Source organism: Pelmatolapia mariae, linkage group LG12 (assembly GCF_036321145.2).
Source record: "Pelmatolapia mariae isolate MD_Pm_ZW linkage group LG12, Pm_UMD_F_2, whole genome shotgun sequence".
NCBI classification, from domain to species: domain Eukaryota; kingdom Metazoa; phylum Chordata; class Actinopteri; order Cichliformes; family Cichlidae; genus Pelmatolapia; species Pelmatolapia mariae.
In genome coordinates this window covers 25906845-25926774 of record NC_086237.1, presented here as the reverse complement: position 1 = coordinate 25926774, position 19930 = coordinate 25906845, and the positions used below count along the sequence as shown (strand labels likewise).

Genomic DNA, 19930 nt, shown 5'->3' with positions numbered 1-19930 from the left:
ACAAAGTGTTGCTTGGGAACATGCCAACTCCCGCTGATTCCTTCAAATTTTGCATCTACATTTATGTGTTCAAGAAATGTGTTTTTAAAGGACTTTGTCAATAATGAGAACCTGTTGCTGTTGAGAACAGAAGAGTCTCCTGCTCTCAATGTCCTGGTTATAGAAGCCACAGAGAATCTGTTGAAAATGGGTGCATATATGTATTGTATGCATCTGACCTGAATGGGCATATATTGGTTTTAACAGTTTTGAGGAACTGAGTGTAAGTACTGAGATGGTTGCTTTACTTGTGTTTAATTGGAAGGCATTGGAAGTCTCTCACTGTGAAAATAGGTTTTATTAAGAGAGCATTAGGAAAATAAATATGACCATGTGGCTCTCAGAGTGGGATTTAGTGCTTTAGCAATTCAGTAAAGCTGTAATGAGCCAGATTCTTGGACAATCTGCCAGTCAAACCAGTGTGCCTCCATAATGACCTGATATATCCAGCATTTAGGTTGCTAAACAGGAACCAAAAGACACCAGTGACATCTAGTGGCTAATCAGTGTGGCATTACTGAAAAGTTCACCACTCCAGGCAAGGCGGGAACAAGTTGTTAGAGGTTAGATCCTCTCTGTCAAGCGTGTAATTAAGCAGGTTTTGCAAGTTTTTCTCATTTTTGTGCTGGAAATTACTCTGATATAGTTTTATGTACCATGAGATTTTTGCACTATTTAGAAACTGACAAGCTTTAAAAACACATGTACGACACATTACACATAGAAAATATCAATCACATCATAGCAGTTTGAAATGATTGTTTACATAATGATTGCTACAACGTAGAAACAAAATAAAAGTAAAAAAAAAATGAAATATTAAAGTGCAAATGTATTATTTTCAAACTATATAGTAATAGAAGTAAGAAAAGGATTTATGACAAAAAAGCCACTATATTTTAAATTATCATTATAAAACAATGCAAAAAGTGTGGGTAAAAGGACGTTTTTGGCATGTTTCATTTTTAAGTTTTTTTTGTGAAAGAAAACTTAACTTAAAAAAAGGAAAACACCCTAAAAAGGATTTAACCTGTAAACAGTACATCTCTGTAGCACTGGAGTGTGTGATTTACAGCATGAGGCTGCAGTTGAAACGTTCAGACGGCATGAGTGTGCAGCAGCCGAGCAGGCTGCTCTGACTGAATCCATCCCCTGTTGTCACGTTCCATGGCTCGTACACTGTCACACTGCAAATAAAACACACACACATGCACGAGAAAATGTCCACTTGGTCAGATGAGTGAGTTGTAATATCGTTTTAACTGGGCAACAGTAATAAACACACACCTGTTATACAGTTCTGTGCAGCAGGCGTGCAGCTGTGAGCTGTTGGTCATGCCGGTGTTGTTGAACTCTACACTCAGCAAATGTGGGCACTCAAAATCAGGGATGTACAACATACCTAAAACAAAACAACAAAAATCCGAGTTATGGTTTTAAATGTTATGCATGTAGGTTTATTATTTGTTTTATAAAATATGCCAAACAGATACATTTGGAAGATTTAAAGATTTAGGAATCAATTCAATGTAGCTCAAAATGTTACATTTTAAAAATATTTCTGTTATGCCAGATCACTGCATAAAAATGCACATAAAGATGCAGATAAAGATAAATTGAAAGTACTTATTAAATTGTACGCAGAAATGTTGAAGATTGATCAAAAGTACTTTAAAATGTACATTTTTGCAAAGTGTATATTTTAGTGTAACATCAATAAATGTTTCTTGTTGTGTATTGTCAGTATTATGTCGTATGTAATGGCATATTTCACCCATTGAACTATAGCCTATTTTCATGTAGGATATAAAGAAACACTCGACACTAAGGTGACTGATTCCTGAGTAGTTAGCAATGAATAATGACTAAATCTTAATTAAGGAATATTTTACAGATAAAGATAAATTATTAGATGACAAGTAAGTAAATATAGTGTTAGTATAATGCTTAATTGTATTATTTAACCCTCAAACTCTCAGGTACTTACTAAAAAGCTGGATTTGAACTGATTTTTAAATGTTAAAATTTAAAAATGTGCTTAAAACTCTGCAGTTGTAAAAGCTAAAATAAATGTTTTTGAACTAAGAACAATGTCAGTATACAAGGTTAATATACAGTTGCTGAAAATTTAATGCACACTTTCTGTAGAAGTGGTTGTTTGATCCAATAAGGATATTTGTACTTGATGAGGAAATATATCAAACATAATACTTTATTACCGAGAACATCAAGCCTGGCTGAAGAACAGATGTTACCTGCGATACAAGCTGTCATGAAACAAGAGATGCTGCCTGCAATCAGAGCTCTGAGGCCACAGCTGGAGATATCAGATCGTCTGTCTGGAGCCATGGCAGCTGGGGAAAGAACAATTATGCCATACAGTTAGGTGTTTAAATTTCATAGTGACATTTTGTTTATAACTTTGGCTCTGTGCTCCTACAGTATGTTTGAACCAGCAATCAGTGCGAAATGGAAATTCAGACCTTCAGCTGTAGTTCAGCGGGTTAAAACGATTAGAGGAATTAAAGGCAGTTTTATACAAGGTGCAAACGTAATTGGACTATTCCCTAAAAAGCTGTTCCATGGACAGGTGTGAGGGAAGGAGCTCTCAGTGGGGGTGAAATAGGCAACAAAACAGCTATTTCCATAAGACAGATAGTCTGAGCATTCTGGGAAAAGGATCACACAGGTGAGCTATGCAACATAAAAAGATAAGGACATTCAGGTAAGACAACAGTGGTGAATCACATGATCCTTTTGTAAAGAAAACCCCCTCAACATCACCCAGCCAACCTTACAGGTGGTGGGCAACTTTTACCTGAAGGATGGCAGTGGGAGGTTATTGAGAAGCAAATGGTAGCAGATTGATGCACAGGTATACATATTTCCCCAGCAGCTGAGTTTCACCAGTGTTTATTGAGGATTTGATAGGAGAAAGAAGCAATTCTGAATTCTGACACATACAGAGCTAAACTCAGCGGTCAGATTCAGATGAATACAGTAAAATTGACTTTTCAAGTAGTCCAGACATATTGTGAAAGCAAACCAGGAGCTTCAGGAGTGCTACAGGCACCGAGACAGTCACCTGATCAAACTACAGACTGGAAGACCCGCAAACAAACAGCTGAAGACAGGACCACCAAAGCATCAGAAAATCTATTCTCTGGTGATGCCCATGGCTTCCAAACCTCAGACTTGTCCTTTGTAGAACAAGGACAAGTTACTATTATATTAGACTGTCCTGTTACATTTGAGCACAACGGCAGAATGACATGAAAAGTTAAAATTGACAGTTTTTTCTTCTTACCCTTCTATAATCAAGAATTTTTGCTTATTTTCAGTCCTTTAATACTTGAAGAATCCCTGAGCTGTGTCTGGAGAAGAAATTGTGAAGATGTTTTTAAAAGTGCATTTATCAGGTTTGGCCTTGTCATTGGAAATGTCAGGACCGTTGAAATGCATGATTGTTCATCTTTCTAACTTCTTTGCTACACTTCATCAAAATGATGAGTGTGGAGTTTTTTCTCAATTTAAAGTAATCATTTTTTCATAGTCACGGTCTGTTCTTTGACTGAAAAGAAGCACACAAATTAGACTCATCCCATTGCTTTATATAATAATAGTTATAAATGTGTTTGTTTAAACTTTTGAAAATTTTCTGTCTGTTTGAGAATTAGGGGAATTTGGCAGCTACAAGCCCATTCAGCCTACACACTGTAACTTGCCTTAAATGTGACAGATGGGTTCCTTGTTGTCCCAACCAAAAACATCAAGGACACCCCCTCCATTCCACCCCCCAGTCTGTTCATGTGGTGGAGATACTATCAAAAAAATTGCGTGCTACAATATAGTTCAGAATTTTTCCAACATCATGAAGTTTAATGTTTTTCTATTTTTTTCTGCTCAGCTTTCTTAACAGGTGTCACTCACACAGTGCTCCAATCGACATTCCCAGTGAAGCAAAGTTGGAAAATCCACACAAAGCGTACGTTGCAATGGCTTCAGAATGGACCTGGAACAGAGCAAATAAATCTAGTAAAGAAAACGCATGAAGTTGTAGGGTCATGAATTCCAAAAGCCTACATTTGCACTAATAAAGTTTGATGTAAATAAATGTGTATATACCACCCTCTGGTGTTCAGCAAAAAAATTGCACTAGGAAACTTCACAGGTGTGACTTGCCCAATTGACTGACACCTGACTGTCGAAGTTGTCTCCAAGCATTCAGTGCAGCACCGAAATGGACAAATGATAACATGGAAAAAAACCAAAACCAAAAACGTCCTACCACCGATACACCGGCCACTACCACCAATCAGCTCATATCTAAAGATGCATTTGCCAGTGACTGCACAGGTGATTGTTCAACAACAACGTGTTCGTCAGACTGGGATGCTAGAACGGATGTATCTGTGGATACTAGCCAAGTGGCTAGAAAAGCTGGAGACAGACATGTGGAAAGTGATGAATGCTCTGATACTGTTCTGTAAACTGCTGGAAGAAAGGACAACTGCAGTAGATATTTTTCAAAGCTGGACACATTCATGAACACACATGGACTCGTGTGGGACAGATATGTTGGCATCTGCACTGATGGCGCTGTGACTGGGAGACACGGAGCATCCATCGAGAGGCTCTTGCTACAAAGGTCATACCTGCCCATCTGAAACATGTTTTGAACACCACTGTAAAAATGGTTAACTTTGTGAATGCCAGGCCGCTGAACTCCCGCTTATTTGCTGCGTTGTGCAATGAGATGGGCAGCGAGCATGAGACTTTATTACTCCACACAGAGGTTCGCTGGCTGTCAAGAGGGATGTGATCAATATTAATCAGTGTAGTTACTGTAACCAGAAGTTACAAGTCTCTAATTTTAATCATAAACACAATAAAACCACATAAATTAATGTGGAGTGTAATTATTTTTGCTCTCAATGCGATGCCGTCTTTGTCCTCGAGGACAAGGACAAAACAGTTTTTTCATTTCCCTGTTTAGTTATAGCGCTCACTTCCTGTTTTTTTTTTTTTTTTTAATGGTAGTTATGTGTCTTTTGCACGTAGTTTTACTTTCCCCTCCTGTCTCATTTCCTTTGATTATCATCACGTCTGTCTTGTTACTCTACTTACTACCCTTTCGTGTATAAATAGTGCTGTCTTCCCCTCAGTCTCCCTTGCATGATTCTGTGTGTTTGCTTGCCTGCACCCTCTTCGGATTTTTGACAGTTTATTTATAAACTTGCTTTTTTTGAATGAACTTTTTGTAGAGCAGCCTGAATAAACAACTTGCATTTTGTTCACTCAGTCTGTCTCATCACACACAAAAACTGAGAGCTAATAGGGAATAAGACACAGCTGGGGAACTAAACACACCTAAACTAAATCAAAGCAATGTGACACAGCTGCACTAAACCTATGATGGAAAAAGGGAATTGAACTGAAAGAAGGAATTAAATACAAACAAACTATAACCATGAACAAAACCTAGACTGAAAATTGAGAAAGCCTGAGAATGTAGACAGAGAAATTCCAACCTGGAAAACAAAACTCAAAGCACCAAGACAAATAGACACAGTAACAATCAAGCAGAAAATATTAAATAATTAGTAGAAAAACCACAACTCAAAATGCTCCATCACAGACTCAGGACCATGACATAACTGTCACTGATATCCATTAGAGAAAATAAGCTATCTATTTAGACCATAACACTGTCAAAATTAATTCTGACTTTGGTCACTTTAGCTACCAAAAAATGGTAACCTCAGTGTCACCTCTGTCACAAGGAAACTAACAAAACACAAAAACCATAAAGGGAGGATGAGGAGAGAGCAATAGCCCGAGGCCACTACCTGCAAAATCGTTCCCTTTTTGGAGCTGCCTCTTCAGTGTACCTGTTGTCACTTTAATTTCCACCAAAGCAGGTGAAATGAATCCACAGTTGTTTATCCTTCATAACTGGATAGACTGATATTGGTGAAGTTCAGCTGACTTTGTGTGGTACCATGATGACTGCTGACTGATTCACTGTTTTGTGAACAGTGAATAATCATACTGAGCAAACCAGATGGGGAAAGAACTAAAATTAGAAGAGAAATAGTGAGAACATGAATAAAACTTACAGAAATGTATTGCTTCACATTGTTCACATATTCTGGCCCCCCTGCCTTCCTCCGGTTTATCAACTCTGACAGCTTCTGATAGGCCACAAACTCATTAAGGAATGTCTTAATGCCCATCAGTTCAGCAACAATGAAACTGTCCTCAAAGGAAACACCCATCATGAAGGAGAGAGGCATGAACACGTAGGAGCAGATGAGCTAAACAAGGGACAAAAAGAAGCAGAAACAATAGAAAAATAGTCACATCAAACTGTGTTTTATTATATTTATATAAAGTTTATTTTGGAGGGTTGGTGTGTGTGTTTGTGTATATTCACTGAGAAGCTGAGCTGTGGACAGTCGAACATCCCTCCCAGCCAGGAGAGGACAGCATCAAAAAAGGCCAGCAGGGCCATGAAGGCAATGATGTTGGCTAAAACGCTGGCCACTAGTGCGATTGCACGAGATGCACCAAGGGATGCCGCCTCCAACAAATTCTTGCTTTCACTGACGAAAAAGGTAGAACTTGATTGGCACTGTAAGCCATTGGTCAATACATTAAGGCTTTATAAACAAAGTCAGAAAGAAGTGACAGGATGAAGCAACAGCGAAATTATGTAAACAGAGTGAATTTAAAGATTGAACTGCAGAAAAACATTGTAACCATTTGAATCAAGTAGATAATAGATGTTATATGGTGTAGGTATCTGTGTGTTTATTGAGATCACTCTTACCCACCCCTTGTCCATTTTGACTGGTCGATTCGACCTTAAAACTGAAGTTTCAGGCCAGAACATCTTGGCAATGGCCAGGGAAGCTGGAGCAGACATTACTGTTGCTGTCAACAAGTGCGTTGCATCAACCTCAAAGGAAAGGCAACAAATGGCACAGATTAATTTTTCATTTTCTTTTTATCAAATTGTCAAATTCAGTCACAAGCCTTAAATGAAGTTTGAAATTACTCCTATACATGCTATTTTTTGTATCCTGCTCTTTGAAATTGAGCATTGATAATTACAATAAATTTGACCTTTATTCAGCCATGAAGATGAATCTCTTTTGAGAGAGAGAACTGGTAAAGATAGAAAGCATAACTTTGGATGTTTTTTGATGTTGGAGTAAACTCCGCCCACTGTGTTGCAAAATTTAAGCTGCCCAGGTCAATAGAAAAGGATAAGAAGATAGAAATTGTGTCTTGATTTGAGTTTTCTGTTTTATTTCTAATTTTTTGTTTGTTTGTTTATTCACGAGAATAAAATTTTAATCAAGCACACACAGGACAAGTTTGGGTGCCTAAACACTTTCACAAATGGGCCTTACTCTGAAAACCTCAACATTTCTTCAAATCCGCACCCCCATCCTTTCAGCACATCCTCTTCCTCACCCCAAAGGAGATGTAGGCTCCCAAAATGGTACCAGAGATGCTGGCAAAACCTCCTGTCATCACAGCATGGATCTCTGAAAGAGTTAGCTCACTGATATATGGACGAATCAGGAGAGGTGAGTCGGTCTGATGAGAGAGATGATGATGAGGACAGAAAATGGAGTCAACTGAGATTAGTTGATTAATACAGTTGACATTAGTGTACTATTATAAATGGTTACAGTTGCTTACGTGTCCAAGGAATATATTTCCAGCTGCAGCCATTGATTCTGCTGGAGATGTTCCCATGGTAACCTGCATTATGAATCCAATCTGGGGAAAAATCAGTGACGGAATGTAAAAAAAAGGGGAAAACTGTAATAATAATAATAATAATAATGTGATAAATATAACATTATTATTATTATTATTATTATTATTATTATTATACATTCTCATTCCGTGCTGTCTGTTACTATAACAGTCAACAGTCTTTCATTTCCTATTTTTTATGTCTTATTTCTAAAATAATACTTTCAAACAATTCATCTGACTCCTTATACAGCATGTCTTTTTGTGTCTGTGCTGTATCCTCCTCCATTCTCACCTTACAAATGAGCCAGGCCATGAAGCCAATGTGGTAGAGCATGGCGATGACAGAGCTTAAAAATACAAGTATTGGCATCACCTGCAGAGAGTCCACAATCAGCAAAATATTTAGTTATGTTTATACCTTGATATTAAAAACTAGATTGTCCTTTAAACACATTTAGTCACATGTGCACTTTCACTGGATCATCATACCCTAAAGGCAAAGAAGTGGTCCGTGTAACTTTCACCAAACACAAACTTTGATCCAGTATCTGCGAAGGACATAAACACCTGCATAGAGATTTTCAGTTTTCAGCAACAGAAAAAAAAATTGTAACAGATGTTTTTTTTTTTTCATTTTAAATGTAGCCTTTCCATCATCTTAACATTAAATGTCAAATATATGCAGCAGGAACATTTGTTTTAGAACAGCAGCGATTGCTACATCTGCAAATTTACCAAAAGCAACCATACAAGCCACTAAAAAAAGGATGTGTGTGTGTGTTTGAATATATGTGTGTGTACACCTCTGCTTTGTTTCCAAGCCACCGCAATGCACCTAAACCAAATGTGGTCCTGAGAATGAGAAGACCAAAGATAAACTGCAGCCCAGTCCCAAAAACCAGCGTTTGCCAAGACCACTGCAACACACATGAAAAATACATTTGTCTATGTGCAAACATGGGTGTGTGAATTTGTGCATTTATGCATTTGTAAGCATGTGTGTCCATCTTTTACCCTGAAGGGGTGTTTGGAGAACAGGAGTGTTAAGAAGACGAACAGCAGCAAGCCGAAGAAAGATACCAGCTGTCTAGTCCCCCGCTGGGCCGTGTCCAGAGCAAGCCAGCACACCGCGGCTACGAGCACTGACATATATATTATCCTGAAAGAGAAAGAAAGAGGGGAAGTGGAGGAATTCAGAGAGAAGAACACAGAGACTCTGTACAAACACTATAGTATGCAGTGTGTATTCCACGTTATGTGTATAATACTGTTATATACCTAAATTTGTGTCAGCTTAGAAACAGAACATATACACTATTGTGCAAAATCTTGAACCAACTCTCATTTCTTTACGTTTTGCTAGGAAATCTGGAAATGGGTGCAGTGATTTACTGGAATGTGCAAACATAAATAAAAATACTGTACATAAATCAAAACCAGAGTTAATGGTCAATATTTGGTCTGACCACCTGTATTCTTCAACCTGAACTCTTTGGCAGGCTTTCTTGTCATTTCTTTTAAGTACTCTTAAGGAATAGTTCTCCAGGCCTCCCGAAGGACGTTCAAAGCTAATCTTTGGATGTTGGGTGCCTTTTGTTCTGTTCTCTGTCAAGATGATCCCACACTGCTTCAATAATGTTAATGTCCAGGCTCTAGGGAGGCTAATCCATAGCTGATTATGTTCCACTGTGTGTTTTTCTATCCAGGTATGCTTTTACTGCATTAGCAGTGTGTTTGTGATCATTATCATGCTGAAAAATGAAGCTGTTGCCAATCAGATACTTTCCAGATGGTGTTGATTGGTTAATCAGAATCTGGTCATACTTTTCTGACTTCATAATGTCATTTTGACAGGATCCTCAACACCACCAGCTGAAATGTGGCCCAAACCCATATTTTACAGATGGCTGTAGACACTCACAGTTGTATCTCTCTTCTAAACTCTTCCGCACATATTGACATTGAGAACAAATGATGTGTTCTTGTGACAAGCTGCTAGTAAGAAAGCATACAGTTTAGATGCAATTTACAATCTACGTTGAAGTTAAGTGGTTTTTTTAGGTGCTTGAAAGATTCATAGGTCAGTGTTACATGGTTTAATAAAGAAAAGCGGGGGTGGGTTGGTGGGTGGTGGTGGTCGGGGTACCCTGATCTTGACTTTCCCCGGGTTGGCCGGCCTCTAGCGGCATTGGCTACCCATCACCCCTGGGACTCCCAGCCATTGGCCAATGGTGCACCATCTAGGGTCTCCTTCCCACTCTTGCTGAGATAGGTGCTCAGATATCGCTAACAAGTTTGGCCCCAGGACTTCAGCGTTCTTGGGGCTGCAAATGGCCCGGTTTTCCTGGATCCATCTCTGTCTGCCTCTGGCTCCTGGGGGGCATTATTGCAGCTTCTCACCCTCATTATCAAGTACATTTCGTGACAAAAACACACTGTCTTTCTCTCCCTCACACTCACACACCTGGTGTGGTATGTTTCTTTTTCTTACAAGAGTGGCAGTTGGCAATACGTTGTACATTTCTTTATTTCGCCTGCCCCCTTTTTTTCATCTTGTCCTGCCTTAGACATTGTCATAAAGTATACCACATATAATGTAATAACTGAAATGACACAAATAGAAATGAAGACATAAAGAGATAAACCTTGAACTAGAGGAGCATGCAGAGAATTTTTGTTTTTAACATGACAGTGCATTCAGATCATAATTCTGATCGCAAAAGCTGCTAGACAGAACAGGATTTTAAAAGAATGTAATATGGTTTGTAGACATTAGCCAAAGGCTGTACTGTAGGTCAAGCATTGATGTTATGAATAATAAAGCAGTATATATATTTAAATCATCGCTTACCATCTACAAGATAAAGAAAATTAAAGTTACCCAGGTAGGGTGCATTTCAGCAAATCATTTTATTGTGTTTAATGGAATACTCATGTCAGTCTCACTAATCAGAAATTTTATCAGTCTGAGGATGTTGTGATTTTTTAGAAAACTAAGAAACCCTCCACATGCTGAACTCTCTCGCACATCATTCACATCAACGAGGGATTTTTGATATGCTATCTTTACAGTCCCTCACATTTTTTCTTCCTGTGTCATTATGGTGAAAAGACCAGTTCTCTCAGCCCACCTGGCCAACCCCTAGGTGCCCAGTTCCTTTGTCGTAGAAGGTGCACATGGGAGTAGAAAGGCTGAAATATGATTTGTCTCATTTCTCACCATCTGATCCCACACCAGTTCCTGCTGAGAAGGTCTCTGATAGGAGCAAGAGCCTCCCACACTTGCTCACCATATCGTTCCATCATCCAATCCCAGACCAGGAAAAAAATGGTTACCAAGGAGATGACCAGCAGCCCCACAGCCCGATGGAAGTTCACAACACATGCCGCTATCACCATGGCAACAAAGCCTGAAACAAATATAGAATCAATGTGAGTTACATCCTCGCATGACCCTCAGACTACTGACATGTTAATGAAATGTTTTTATTTAGACTACTGTATTATCTGTTTTGTATCTACCAGCGAGACATGAGGGGGTGTAGTTGAAGTGAAAATGGAGTGCACAGATGACACATCTTCCAGTAGGCAAACGCTACTTAAAGGTTCATATGTAGGATTCAGGACTCAAAGTCTTACTAGATTCCTCGACTGAACAGGTCTGAGCTGAGAGGTTAACTAAAAGTAGTCTAGTTGCAGTTGAAAATCTAGTACGCAAAAGCAATATATAGAGAATTAGTGGTGGAAAAAAAACACACAGAAGAAACAGCTGAAATAGCTAGCTCACTGTTAGCTAGCTTTGCTAATTAGCTTAGCTAGTAACATGAATAAACAAATTAAATTGTTACCTGAACATTAAAATGCAAACTATACTATAAATAGCTAAAATATATAGGTAAAGAAGAATGAATTCATGTATTTTATCAAAGGTGGTGCAAGATTTTTTTTTCACTCAGAGTATGATAACTGTTTACAAATGGAATTCATGATTAAACTTCTTTACTCAAATAAAAGTAAAAAAGTACATGTTCTGAAATGTATTCAGCATATAAATGTAATCCTTTGAAGGACTTTTAAGGCAGCTATTTATGTGTTAAGCTAACAGACAAACGTTTTCATTTCCTGTTATGACGCTGCTAAAAGTACTTACAGCTATTTATTTATGCACAGCTTTTTAAAGGTCCAGCCATAGGTCTGGCCACTGCCACCAACACATTAATTCTTTTCTTTTTCAGCCAGACTTCTGTATATTTGCTGTTTGATACAATTTGGGCCAAGCTTTAAGTGTTGGATAGATGACCTCATATTTGGTTGTATGGTATACAGAGGAGTTTATGTTCAGCTGCAAGGTATAGGGCACCTTTTGTAAACTGAAACATGCTGCAATTAACAGCAGCATTTTTCCACGTTTATCTCAAAAGCTTACAAAAACATGTTTTTTCGAGTCATTTTTTACAACATTTACTAAAATATTTGTAACTTTTTATATCTAAAATACAATTTTAAATGTTAAATCTAAATATTATATTTAAAACTAAATGTTGAAAGTTAAATCTTAGTATTATATTTAAATCTAAATGTTAAATCTAAATGTTACGGGAAACTAAATATTTACCTAACATGCAAATTTATTGTACGGGTCAACGCAAATACCAAAATAAAAGCTTTGCTAAAAACTCCAGCGCTAAGGTGTGCCGATAGTGATCAGGTTGTGTGTTTGCTCTCCCCTGACAGTATGTCATCGATGTCCAGCGATTTAGCTGCTGAGGGTGCACTACTGCTGAACCTTTGGATGGCCGACAAAATGGCTCATGGCGGTGAGATGTGACCATCAGGGGAGAGCAGACACACAACCTGCACACTTTTATTTTGGTATTTCCGTTGACGATACAATAAATTTGCATGTTAGCTAAATATTTAGTTTCCCTAACATTTAAATTTCACATTTAGATTTCACATTTAGATTGAAATATAATATTTAGATTTAATATTTAAAATTGTATTTTAAATATATATATTCAGTTTACAAACAGCGCCCCTTAGCAAGGTGCACCGGTTCTGTGGTGTCAGAACAAGCCCATATCATGACTCCACCACCATGCTTGAAAGCTGGTGCTTGGTTTTTGCCTGAAGTGATGCTGTGCATTATGGTTAGACATTTCCACTTTGGTCTCATCTACCAAAGGACAGCGTTCAAGAGGTTTTTTGGTTTATTCAGATGCAGCTTTAGAAACCTAAGCTGTGCTGCAGTGTTCTTTGTCGAGGGAAAAAGCTCTCTCCTGGCAGCCCTTCTAAACAAGTCACTTGTTCAGTTTTTTCCTCTAATTGTAATGTCATGAATTTTAACACTTTACTTTTTTTTTTTTTTCAATAAATGTTTTTCTGAGTACTGTCTGGTTTGACCTTGGGGTGAACTGATGGGGATGTCCATTCCTGGGAAGATTGTGCCTTTGTGTTAACACACGCCTGAATGCTACAGACCAGCAAACTGCCAAAAACTGCAGAGGTGCTCAGGCTTGCTGATCATCAGTTAATCAAGTACATCTGATTAGCAGCACCTGCCTGCTAACTACCCTCTTAATTGCTAAAGAAGCATCAAGGGTATAATAAATTTTCAGCACCACTCTAAAAAAAATCATTTTTTTAACATGATGGTATGGGTTTTTTTTTTTCCTTTTAGGTCTACATCAATTTACTTCAATCAAGTGTAATAACCACAACAGATTGAAACACCATAAGATCATCTTTTATATGTTATTGGTCCCTCCATTTAGATTCAAATCAGTTTGATATCAAGAATGTGTGTGAAGTAATCAGTAGCAAGCCTGTTCTAAAAGTGGAAGAACAAAGCATTAAGTAAAGATATTTGTTTTTAAGATGTAGACAGTGAAAGTAAAAGGATGTCAGAAAAATTGCAAAGTAAAGTACTGCAAAGTATAATAGCATGGTGTTTGTATTTTGTTACTGCCCACTAATTTTTAATCAGGTATAGGAGCAGTTTAACTTTTAGCTAGCAAGCAGTTAGCTAATAGTAAACGTTAGCTGAGGCTAGAAGCAAGACTGTGAGCTAAATATAATTGGAAAAAAAATGCATTTTAACATGTGTTTAGTTGAAGACATTTGAACTTGAAAATTGTTGAGAACGGGTTTTCGAGTCAGTCTGTCACGGCTGTGGGGGTTCACGTGAAAAAGGCTGGAAACCATGGAATGTACTTTAAAGCCTGGGCACGCTAAAAAGTTCATTTTACATTTCAATTCCCTTCTCCTCTGGTTATTTTTGTATTATGGACTCATGACAAGGTGTTTTGAGCTGGAATCTCTTATCTACTAAAGATTAATTGAGATGAAAAAACGTGTTACATTAAAGCTCATATTATCTACATGTACTCCATACACTCCTACCCTGAATTTTTGAATGTTGGCACTCACCACTAGATATATTCAGTACTCACCACCTGGCAGAAAAGCAGGTTTGGGGTCATCATTAGTGCTAAAACATTAACTAAACTTTTAACCTTTGATACAGTCAAAGGTTATCAAGGCAGGTGTTTTGAAAATCAGATATCCTACAAAGGGACTCAGATAATGGAATAAATAATTGCCTAACTTTTGGTGTGTTGTTATCTTTGACTCAATAAGGTGTCACGGTACCATTCGTGGGATGCGAAATGTCATTTTGTGTCTGCCTGGACAGACCTCGACAAGTCCTTTTAGTACACACCGCACATGCCAGAGCACATACCATTGGGATAAACCAAGTCTTGATTTTTCCACTGACAATGAAAGCGATTTATAGTAAATTAAACTTTTATTTTTTCAGTCTGTTTCACAAAAACATGCTCACATCAATCTGCTCTAAAGGCAAAGAACATGCAGGTCCACTCACCTGTCAGGCTAATTTGTAAATTTAACAGCCCTTTACAACTCTGTACAAAATTAGAAATAGATTGTCCTTTTATGCCTTTGTATTTTAGCCCTATGTGGCACAACTATAACCTACTTAGGGATCTGAGTTACACTTTAACAGATACAAACACAGATAATTTACCAGCAGCTAAAACTAGCTGGATAATCAGGTGAATCTGGTCTTTGTGCTTTGCCATATAGCCCTGGAGTGCCTCCACTTTCTTTTCCAGCAAGCTGTTGACACACAGAAAAGATAAGAGGAGTAAGGAGAGAGGTCATAAATGTTAGATCAAAAGGCACACGAAAGAAAAGCTGGTGATTCAGAAGAAATGAAGAAACACTGTGTTTTTGGTTAAAATGAGAAAGGAAAAACCTCTTGTTGTGTTGTCCCGTCTTTGCCGATGCATCGTCTATACCTTCGGAGGAGATTTCCACATCAGTGCATATGTGCTGCTGTTCCTGTCACACATGTATTGAGGATCATTCATATTAGAAATTGTTCAAATTTGGCAGAGAGGACCCAGAAGCAGTCAACAAACTTGTCTTACATGGATGTTTGGTCAGTGAGGCAAAAAAAGATCAAGAAAAGGATGGGCGGGGGGGGGGGCAGTCAGTCAGAGAAAGCTGACTGGTGACACACTGGTGCACAGAACTGGCAGGAAAGCCCACTTTGAGACTGCAGTGACTGAAGTGCTTGTATGGGATTGTTTACACAGCGCTTGCACAATGACATTCTTCTTCAAACCCTAGACAAAGATTTATTTTTCCTTTTGCACAATGACCATTGGGGTTATTATAATGCCGGATTTTTTCATTCTTTCTGTATTATTTGTCAGGTCATTTTAGTTTGTTTTTATTACTGATTAAAAGGATTTCGATATTATTAGTTTCTTCGTTTTAGTTTTAAAAATTTATTTAGATGGGGCATTTTTCCAGTTATAAGATTTAAGAAGTTCAAAACAGAGTGAACTTCCCATTTGTTTGCCCAACACAAACACACCAGTGCCACCTCAGTGTTTGTTTTTGAGAAATTTGGTTGATTTTAATGACTGAAAATGAAGACATTCCTGTATATTTATTTTGTTTTATTTAGGTTTTTTAGTTAACTGCAATCACCGTGCCAAGGTTGAATCTCCACGTGTTGGCTGCAGGTGTAAATATGCCACTCTAGTGAAAAAAACATTTGAGTTGGTTTAATCATCCTCAGAAGCCTCAAAGTTAATTGTCAACTTCAGTAAAAGTCAGAAGATAGATGTTATTTTAATTATTAAATATAAAACAAACAAACAAACGTAGCTCAAACCATCTTGTAATCGAAATGATCGAAAGAGTTCCAGTTCTTTTAAGATTGTTTTATGCCTTACTTACCTCTGATTCAAAGGCCTCATTGTCATTTCCTTGTTTTCCATCCTTATTTTCTATTATATCCAGCTCCATTTCCTTGCTGTTCATTGACTGTATGTCAGGCACTCACTGGAAGACTTTAACCCCACCTGTCCCAACCTTTTTCCCTCCCTTCCTCCTTTCAACTGACTTCTCTCCCCTCTCGAATAGTGTCCACTATTTGTTACTAATGCATGGCTACTAAATGGCTTCTTCTTTTTTGGACTGCTGTCTGCTTGGATGATCAGATTATGTAGTTAAAAAGTCACAGACGGGATACTTCATTGTTCTTTTGCTGACAGGGATGGTTATTGGTGCATTACTTTCTAAAAGCTTCAGTCATTTCCTTTGGTCCTTTAGCAGCCTGAGAGGACACTCTGTATATGTGCAGGCTTTCTAAAATGAAACAAAGCAGAAGTTCATCACTTATTAGATTAAACTCCCAGCTCACTGGAAACATTGTGTTGTACCTTCTGAAAATTGGCTTTTTAAGTATCCCGTCTGCCACTAGAGAGCACTGGTGTATAATCTGTCAGTAGAATTCAAATAACTTGTAGAGGTTGAAATAAGTTCAACCCCCATGACATGCTGTACAAAACCATAGTAGTAAAGAAACATCAAAACAAAACATTTATATGTAGGAAAATCGATAACAGCAGAGCATAACTGGAGGGATGTTGAACCACTGACAAAAAAAAAGAAAAATAAAGAAAACTTTTAACTTGACTTTCTTAAAGTTAAAAGAAAATTAAGAATAATTTCCAAATTTTACTTCCTTTCATATGAAAATTGCTCATCATGTCATGCATTTGTTCCTTTTAGTCACAGCTCTGCGGTAATAATTCCGTTCAGAAAGTGACATTCAGACAATTTTTAATGAAAAAATATATTTCCTTTTAATAAAGACTTGTGGGTTCCACTGAAGACTACTATCTCCTCATACTTTGATGTAGCCAGAAAGCACATTAGAATGAGAAGAGGGGAGGGAAATAGTCTGGACCGACTGAGGTTTGTCTCTCCACAGGTTGTGTGTTGTGTGCCAAACCGACCCACATTTACTGAAAGAAGAAAGACATTCAGCTCAGCGATGTTTTCATTACATACTCCCATCTACTCACTGGTCTGCTGTTCCAGTCATGACCCTGGTTCTGTTACTCTCAGCTTTGGGCTAAAGCAGCATATCAGCCCCTTTCTGGTCCCAAATAAATAAACCGTAACAAGTTCTGGTAAATGTTTGGACTTGAAAATGACAAGACATTCTTCCTCATCTTGTGCAAACCTGAGGTAACAGCCGTAAGTACACACATTATGCTCTCAATCAAAGAAAACCCAAGAACAGAATATGATGCAACAACAGGAAGCAGCACAGGTGGCTTTAATGGAGCGACATGATTGCGAAGCAGGGACCAAAGCAATTATGACTCAACAACGAATGACTGTGACGATAAAATAGGCGATTGGGATTCAACAACATCTGATCTGAAAGGAACACAGGGGAGACTGTGATGATTGTATACTCGACTGTCATCACCTCGAAGTTTTACAGCATTTGATGGATATTTCCACGAGCAATCTAATCCTGTATCTAAATGGACCCATCAAGAGATTAATTGAATATTATTTGTAGCCCCAGTTTGATGGTTATTTGCAAATACTTGTAAAGATACGAAATAGTTGTGAGCATAATGAATGAAAACAGATGCAATTCACCAGTCTCCACACAGCCAGAGGCAAAGATCTTTACATTATGATGCCATGCTGCTATGGGGGGAGCTGGATGACATCATGAGAATGCGCACATACATCAGCCTCAAACAGAGTTCATCGTTTATTAATAAACAGATTTATATATTTAAATACCATCTCTGATTTTTTTTCTAGAGCTGATTCATTTATGACTCACCTACTAACATTTTGCAAATGGATGTGTTTTTTTCTTTTTTGTGAGGCAGAACTCATCCAAAAGAAAGTACTTTAAAGGAATGTCCCATCTAATTTCAATAATTAAAGTCTGACTCTAGATAAGCTGCTTATTTTATTCAAAGAAGCTCATTTTTGGCAAAGGGTTATCAAGATATGACATGGATTAAACCCTATACTAACTGCCAGAGGGGTATGGCTGCCAAATGAAACGTCCAAAGAGACACCTTTAACATATTTGAATGTCAATTTATGCGTGGACAGTTTAAATACGTTGAAAGTGGGGATTTAAACCATGAAACATGCTGATTCACAAGAAGCCAAATGTAATGTGTGCTGTGGTAGTCGCACAGTGCTGTATGGAAAACCCATTCTGAGGATGACAGACGGTTCGCCTGGTGTTATTAATATATCACAGACCTGTAACACAGGTTGCATCCTCTAAAGGAGCAGAGAGGAATCTGAATATTCTGTTTTTGTCAGACACAATATTTTTTTAATTGGTACACCCACGCTGCTCTGTGCAGAGTGCGTACACCCCAGTTTGTGAGGCAGACACCCACCAGATTGGTTTGCACACAAACAGGGCTCCATAATTACGCTCCTCTATTCAGCAGCACTGCCTGTGCGTCAGCACAAACGTCATATTAGAGCTGCACATGGGGGACGGAACATTGGAGAGGAGAGGAGAGGAGAGGAGAGGAGAGGAGAGGAGAGGAGAGGAGAGGAGAGGAGAGGAGAGGAGAGGGAGCCTCTCAGATGTGGCGTGCTGGGGCTGCTGCTGCTTGCAGGCAGATGTTCTGTCATCCTCTGTCTCTCACTTATAAGGTGAACGACTGTGGAGGAGTAGCTCTGTTCTCCAGTTGTAGAGAGCAGGGAGAGACCAACTCTTATGTTAGCAATGCATCCAGCTGAAGGAGATCTCGCCTATAGCAACAGGGTGACTGGCATACAGCCGTATAACCTGCACTCTAAGATGACATGTTATTGATTCAGGTCTGGTTTGGCTGAGAGCCTCTGATCATTATGAAATATGGCCTAATGATTTAATATGGTGACGCCAGGTGAAGTACATGCCAGCTAAAGACCTGATGATCAGTGATTGCTCACTCTTTCTCTGTACATATTACATCCAGCCTGCATCTTTAAGCATCTCTCAGCTCAGTTAGAAATAAAGCTCCGGGATATTTAAACACAGTCAGCTATTCTAACATGTCGAATGAGGATTAAATGGGAAGCGACTGCGAAAAACAGCTTTGTTTTTCATTGATTAGCTGTGTACAGTTCCAGAAGTATTACAGCCAGATGATAATCATAATGACGATGGCAACAGTGTTGATGAGAATGATTACGACAATTAGAGCCTCTAAATTGATAGCCCCTTGTATCTCATTTAGTCAACGATCTGAAGCCAGGTAGCGGATAAATTAAGTAAGCTGTTCAGAGCACAAATCTTTTCAACCCCTCTGTCTTTCTCTTTATGTCAGATAAGGACGCTCACATCTTGCTACAAGGAAACTTCAACTAAACCAAATGAGGATAAATTATTAACCAGAAAACACGCGTGGAGAGCGAGCACAGGCTTAGGTGAGGTGCCCCTTGAGCAAGAAACAGTTGTGCTCTTCCCCTGACCCTTCCCCCGGACCATCCTGAGAGCAGGGTACGAGGACCGGTTCTCTAAGAGGGCATCGGTGATGTTTATTCACGGCGTGCATTGATGCTCCTTCATCCTCTTCATTCCGGCGAAGCGCGCGGAAACAGCGGTGAGGTGCGGTGCTCACCTTCTGACTGTCATTTTGTACACCTACATCATCACCACCACTAACAACAACCGAAAATTACCCTCCACACACGACAACTCTGTCGGGAGGAGGTTCCGGTGCTTGTCAGCTGAGAGAGAGAGGGA

At 38.6% G+C, this 19930-nt stretch overlaps 1 protein-coding gene across 1 annotated transcript; it reads right to left on the bottom strand.

Annotated features, from left to right (window-relative positions):
• Positions 1 to 1108: 1108 nt before the first annotated feature.
• LOC134638295 (solute carrier family 28 member 3-like) lies at positions 1109 to 16158 on the bottom strand. Its single transcript, XM_063488810.1, has 17 exons — positions 16090 to 16158; positions 15095 to 15180; positions 14864 to 14955; positions 11036 to 11225; positions 8830 to 8974; positions 8619 to 8732; positions 8305 to 8382; positions 8108 to 8188; positions 7753 to 7833; positions 7522 to 7647; positions 6876 to 7000; positions 6476 to 6644; positions 6159 to 6356; positions 3970 to 4051; positions 2295 to 2393; positions 1327 to 1441; positions 1109 to 1226 (listed from the first exon to the last, which is right to left on the bottom strand). The coding sequence occupies exons 1-17, from the start codon at positions 16156 to 16158 to the stop codon at positions 1109 to 1111; spliced, it is 1968 nt and encodes a 655-aa protein (XP_063344880.1).
• Between the last annotated feature and the right edge of the window lie 3772 nt (positions 16159 to 19930).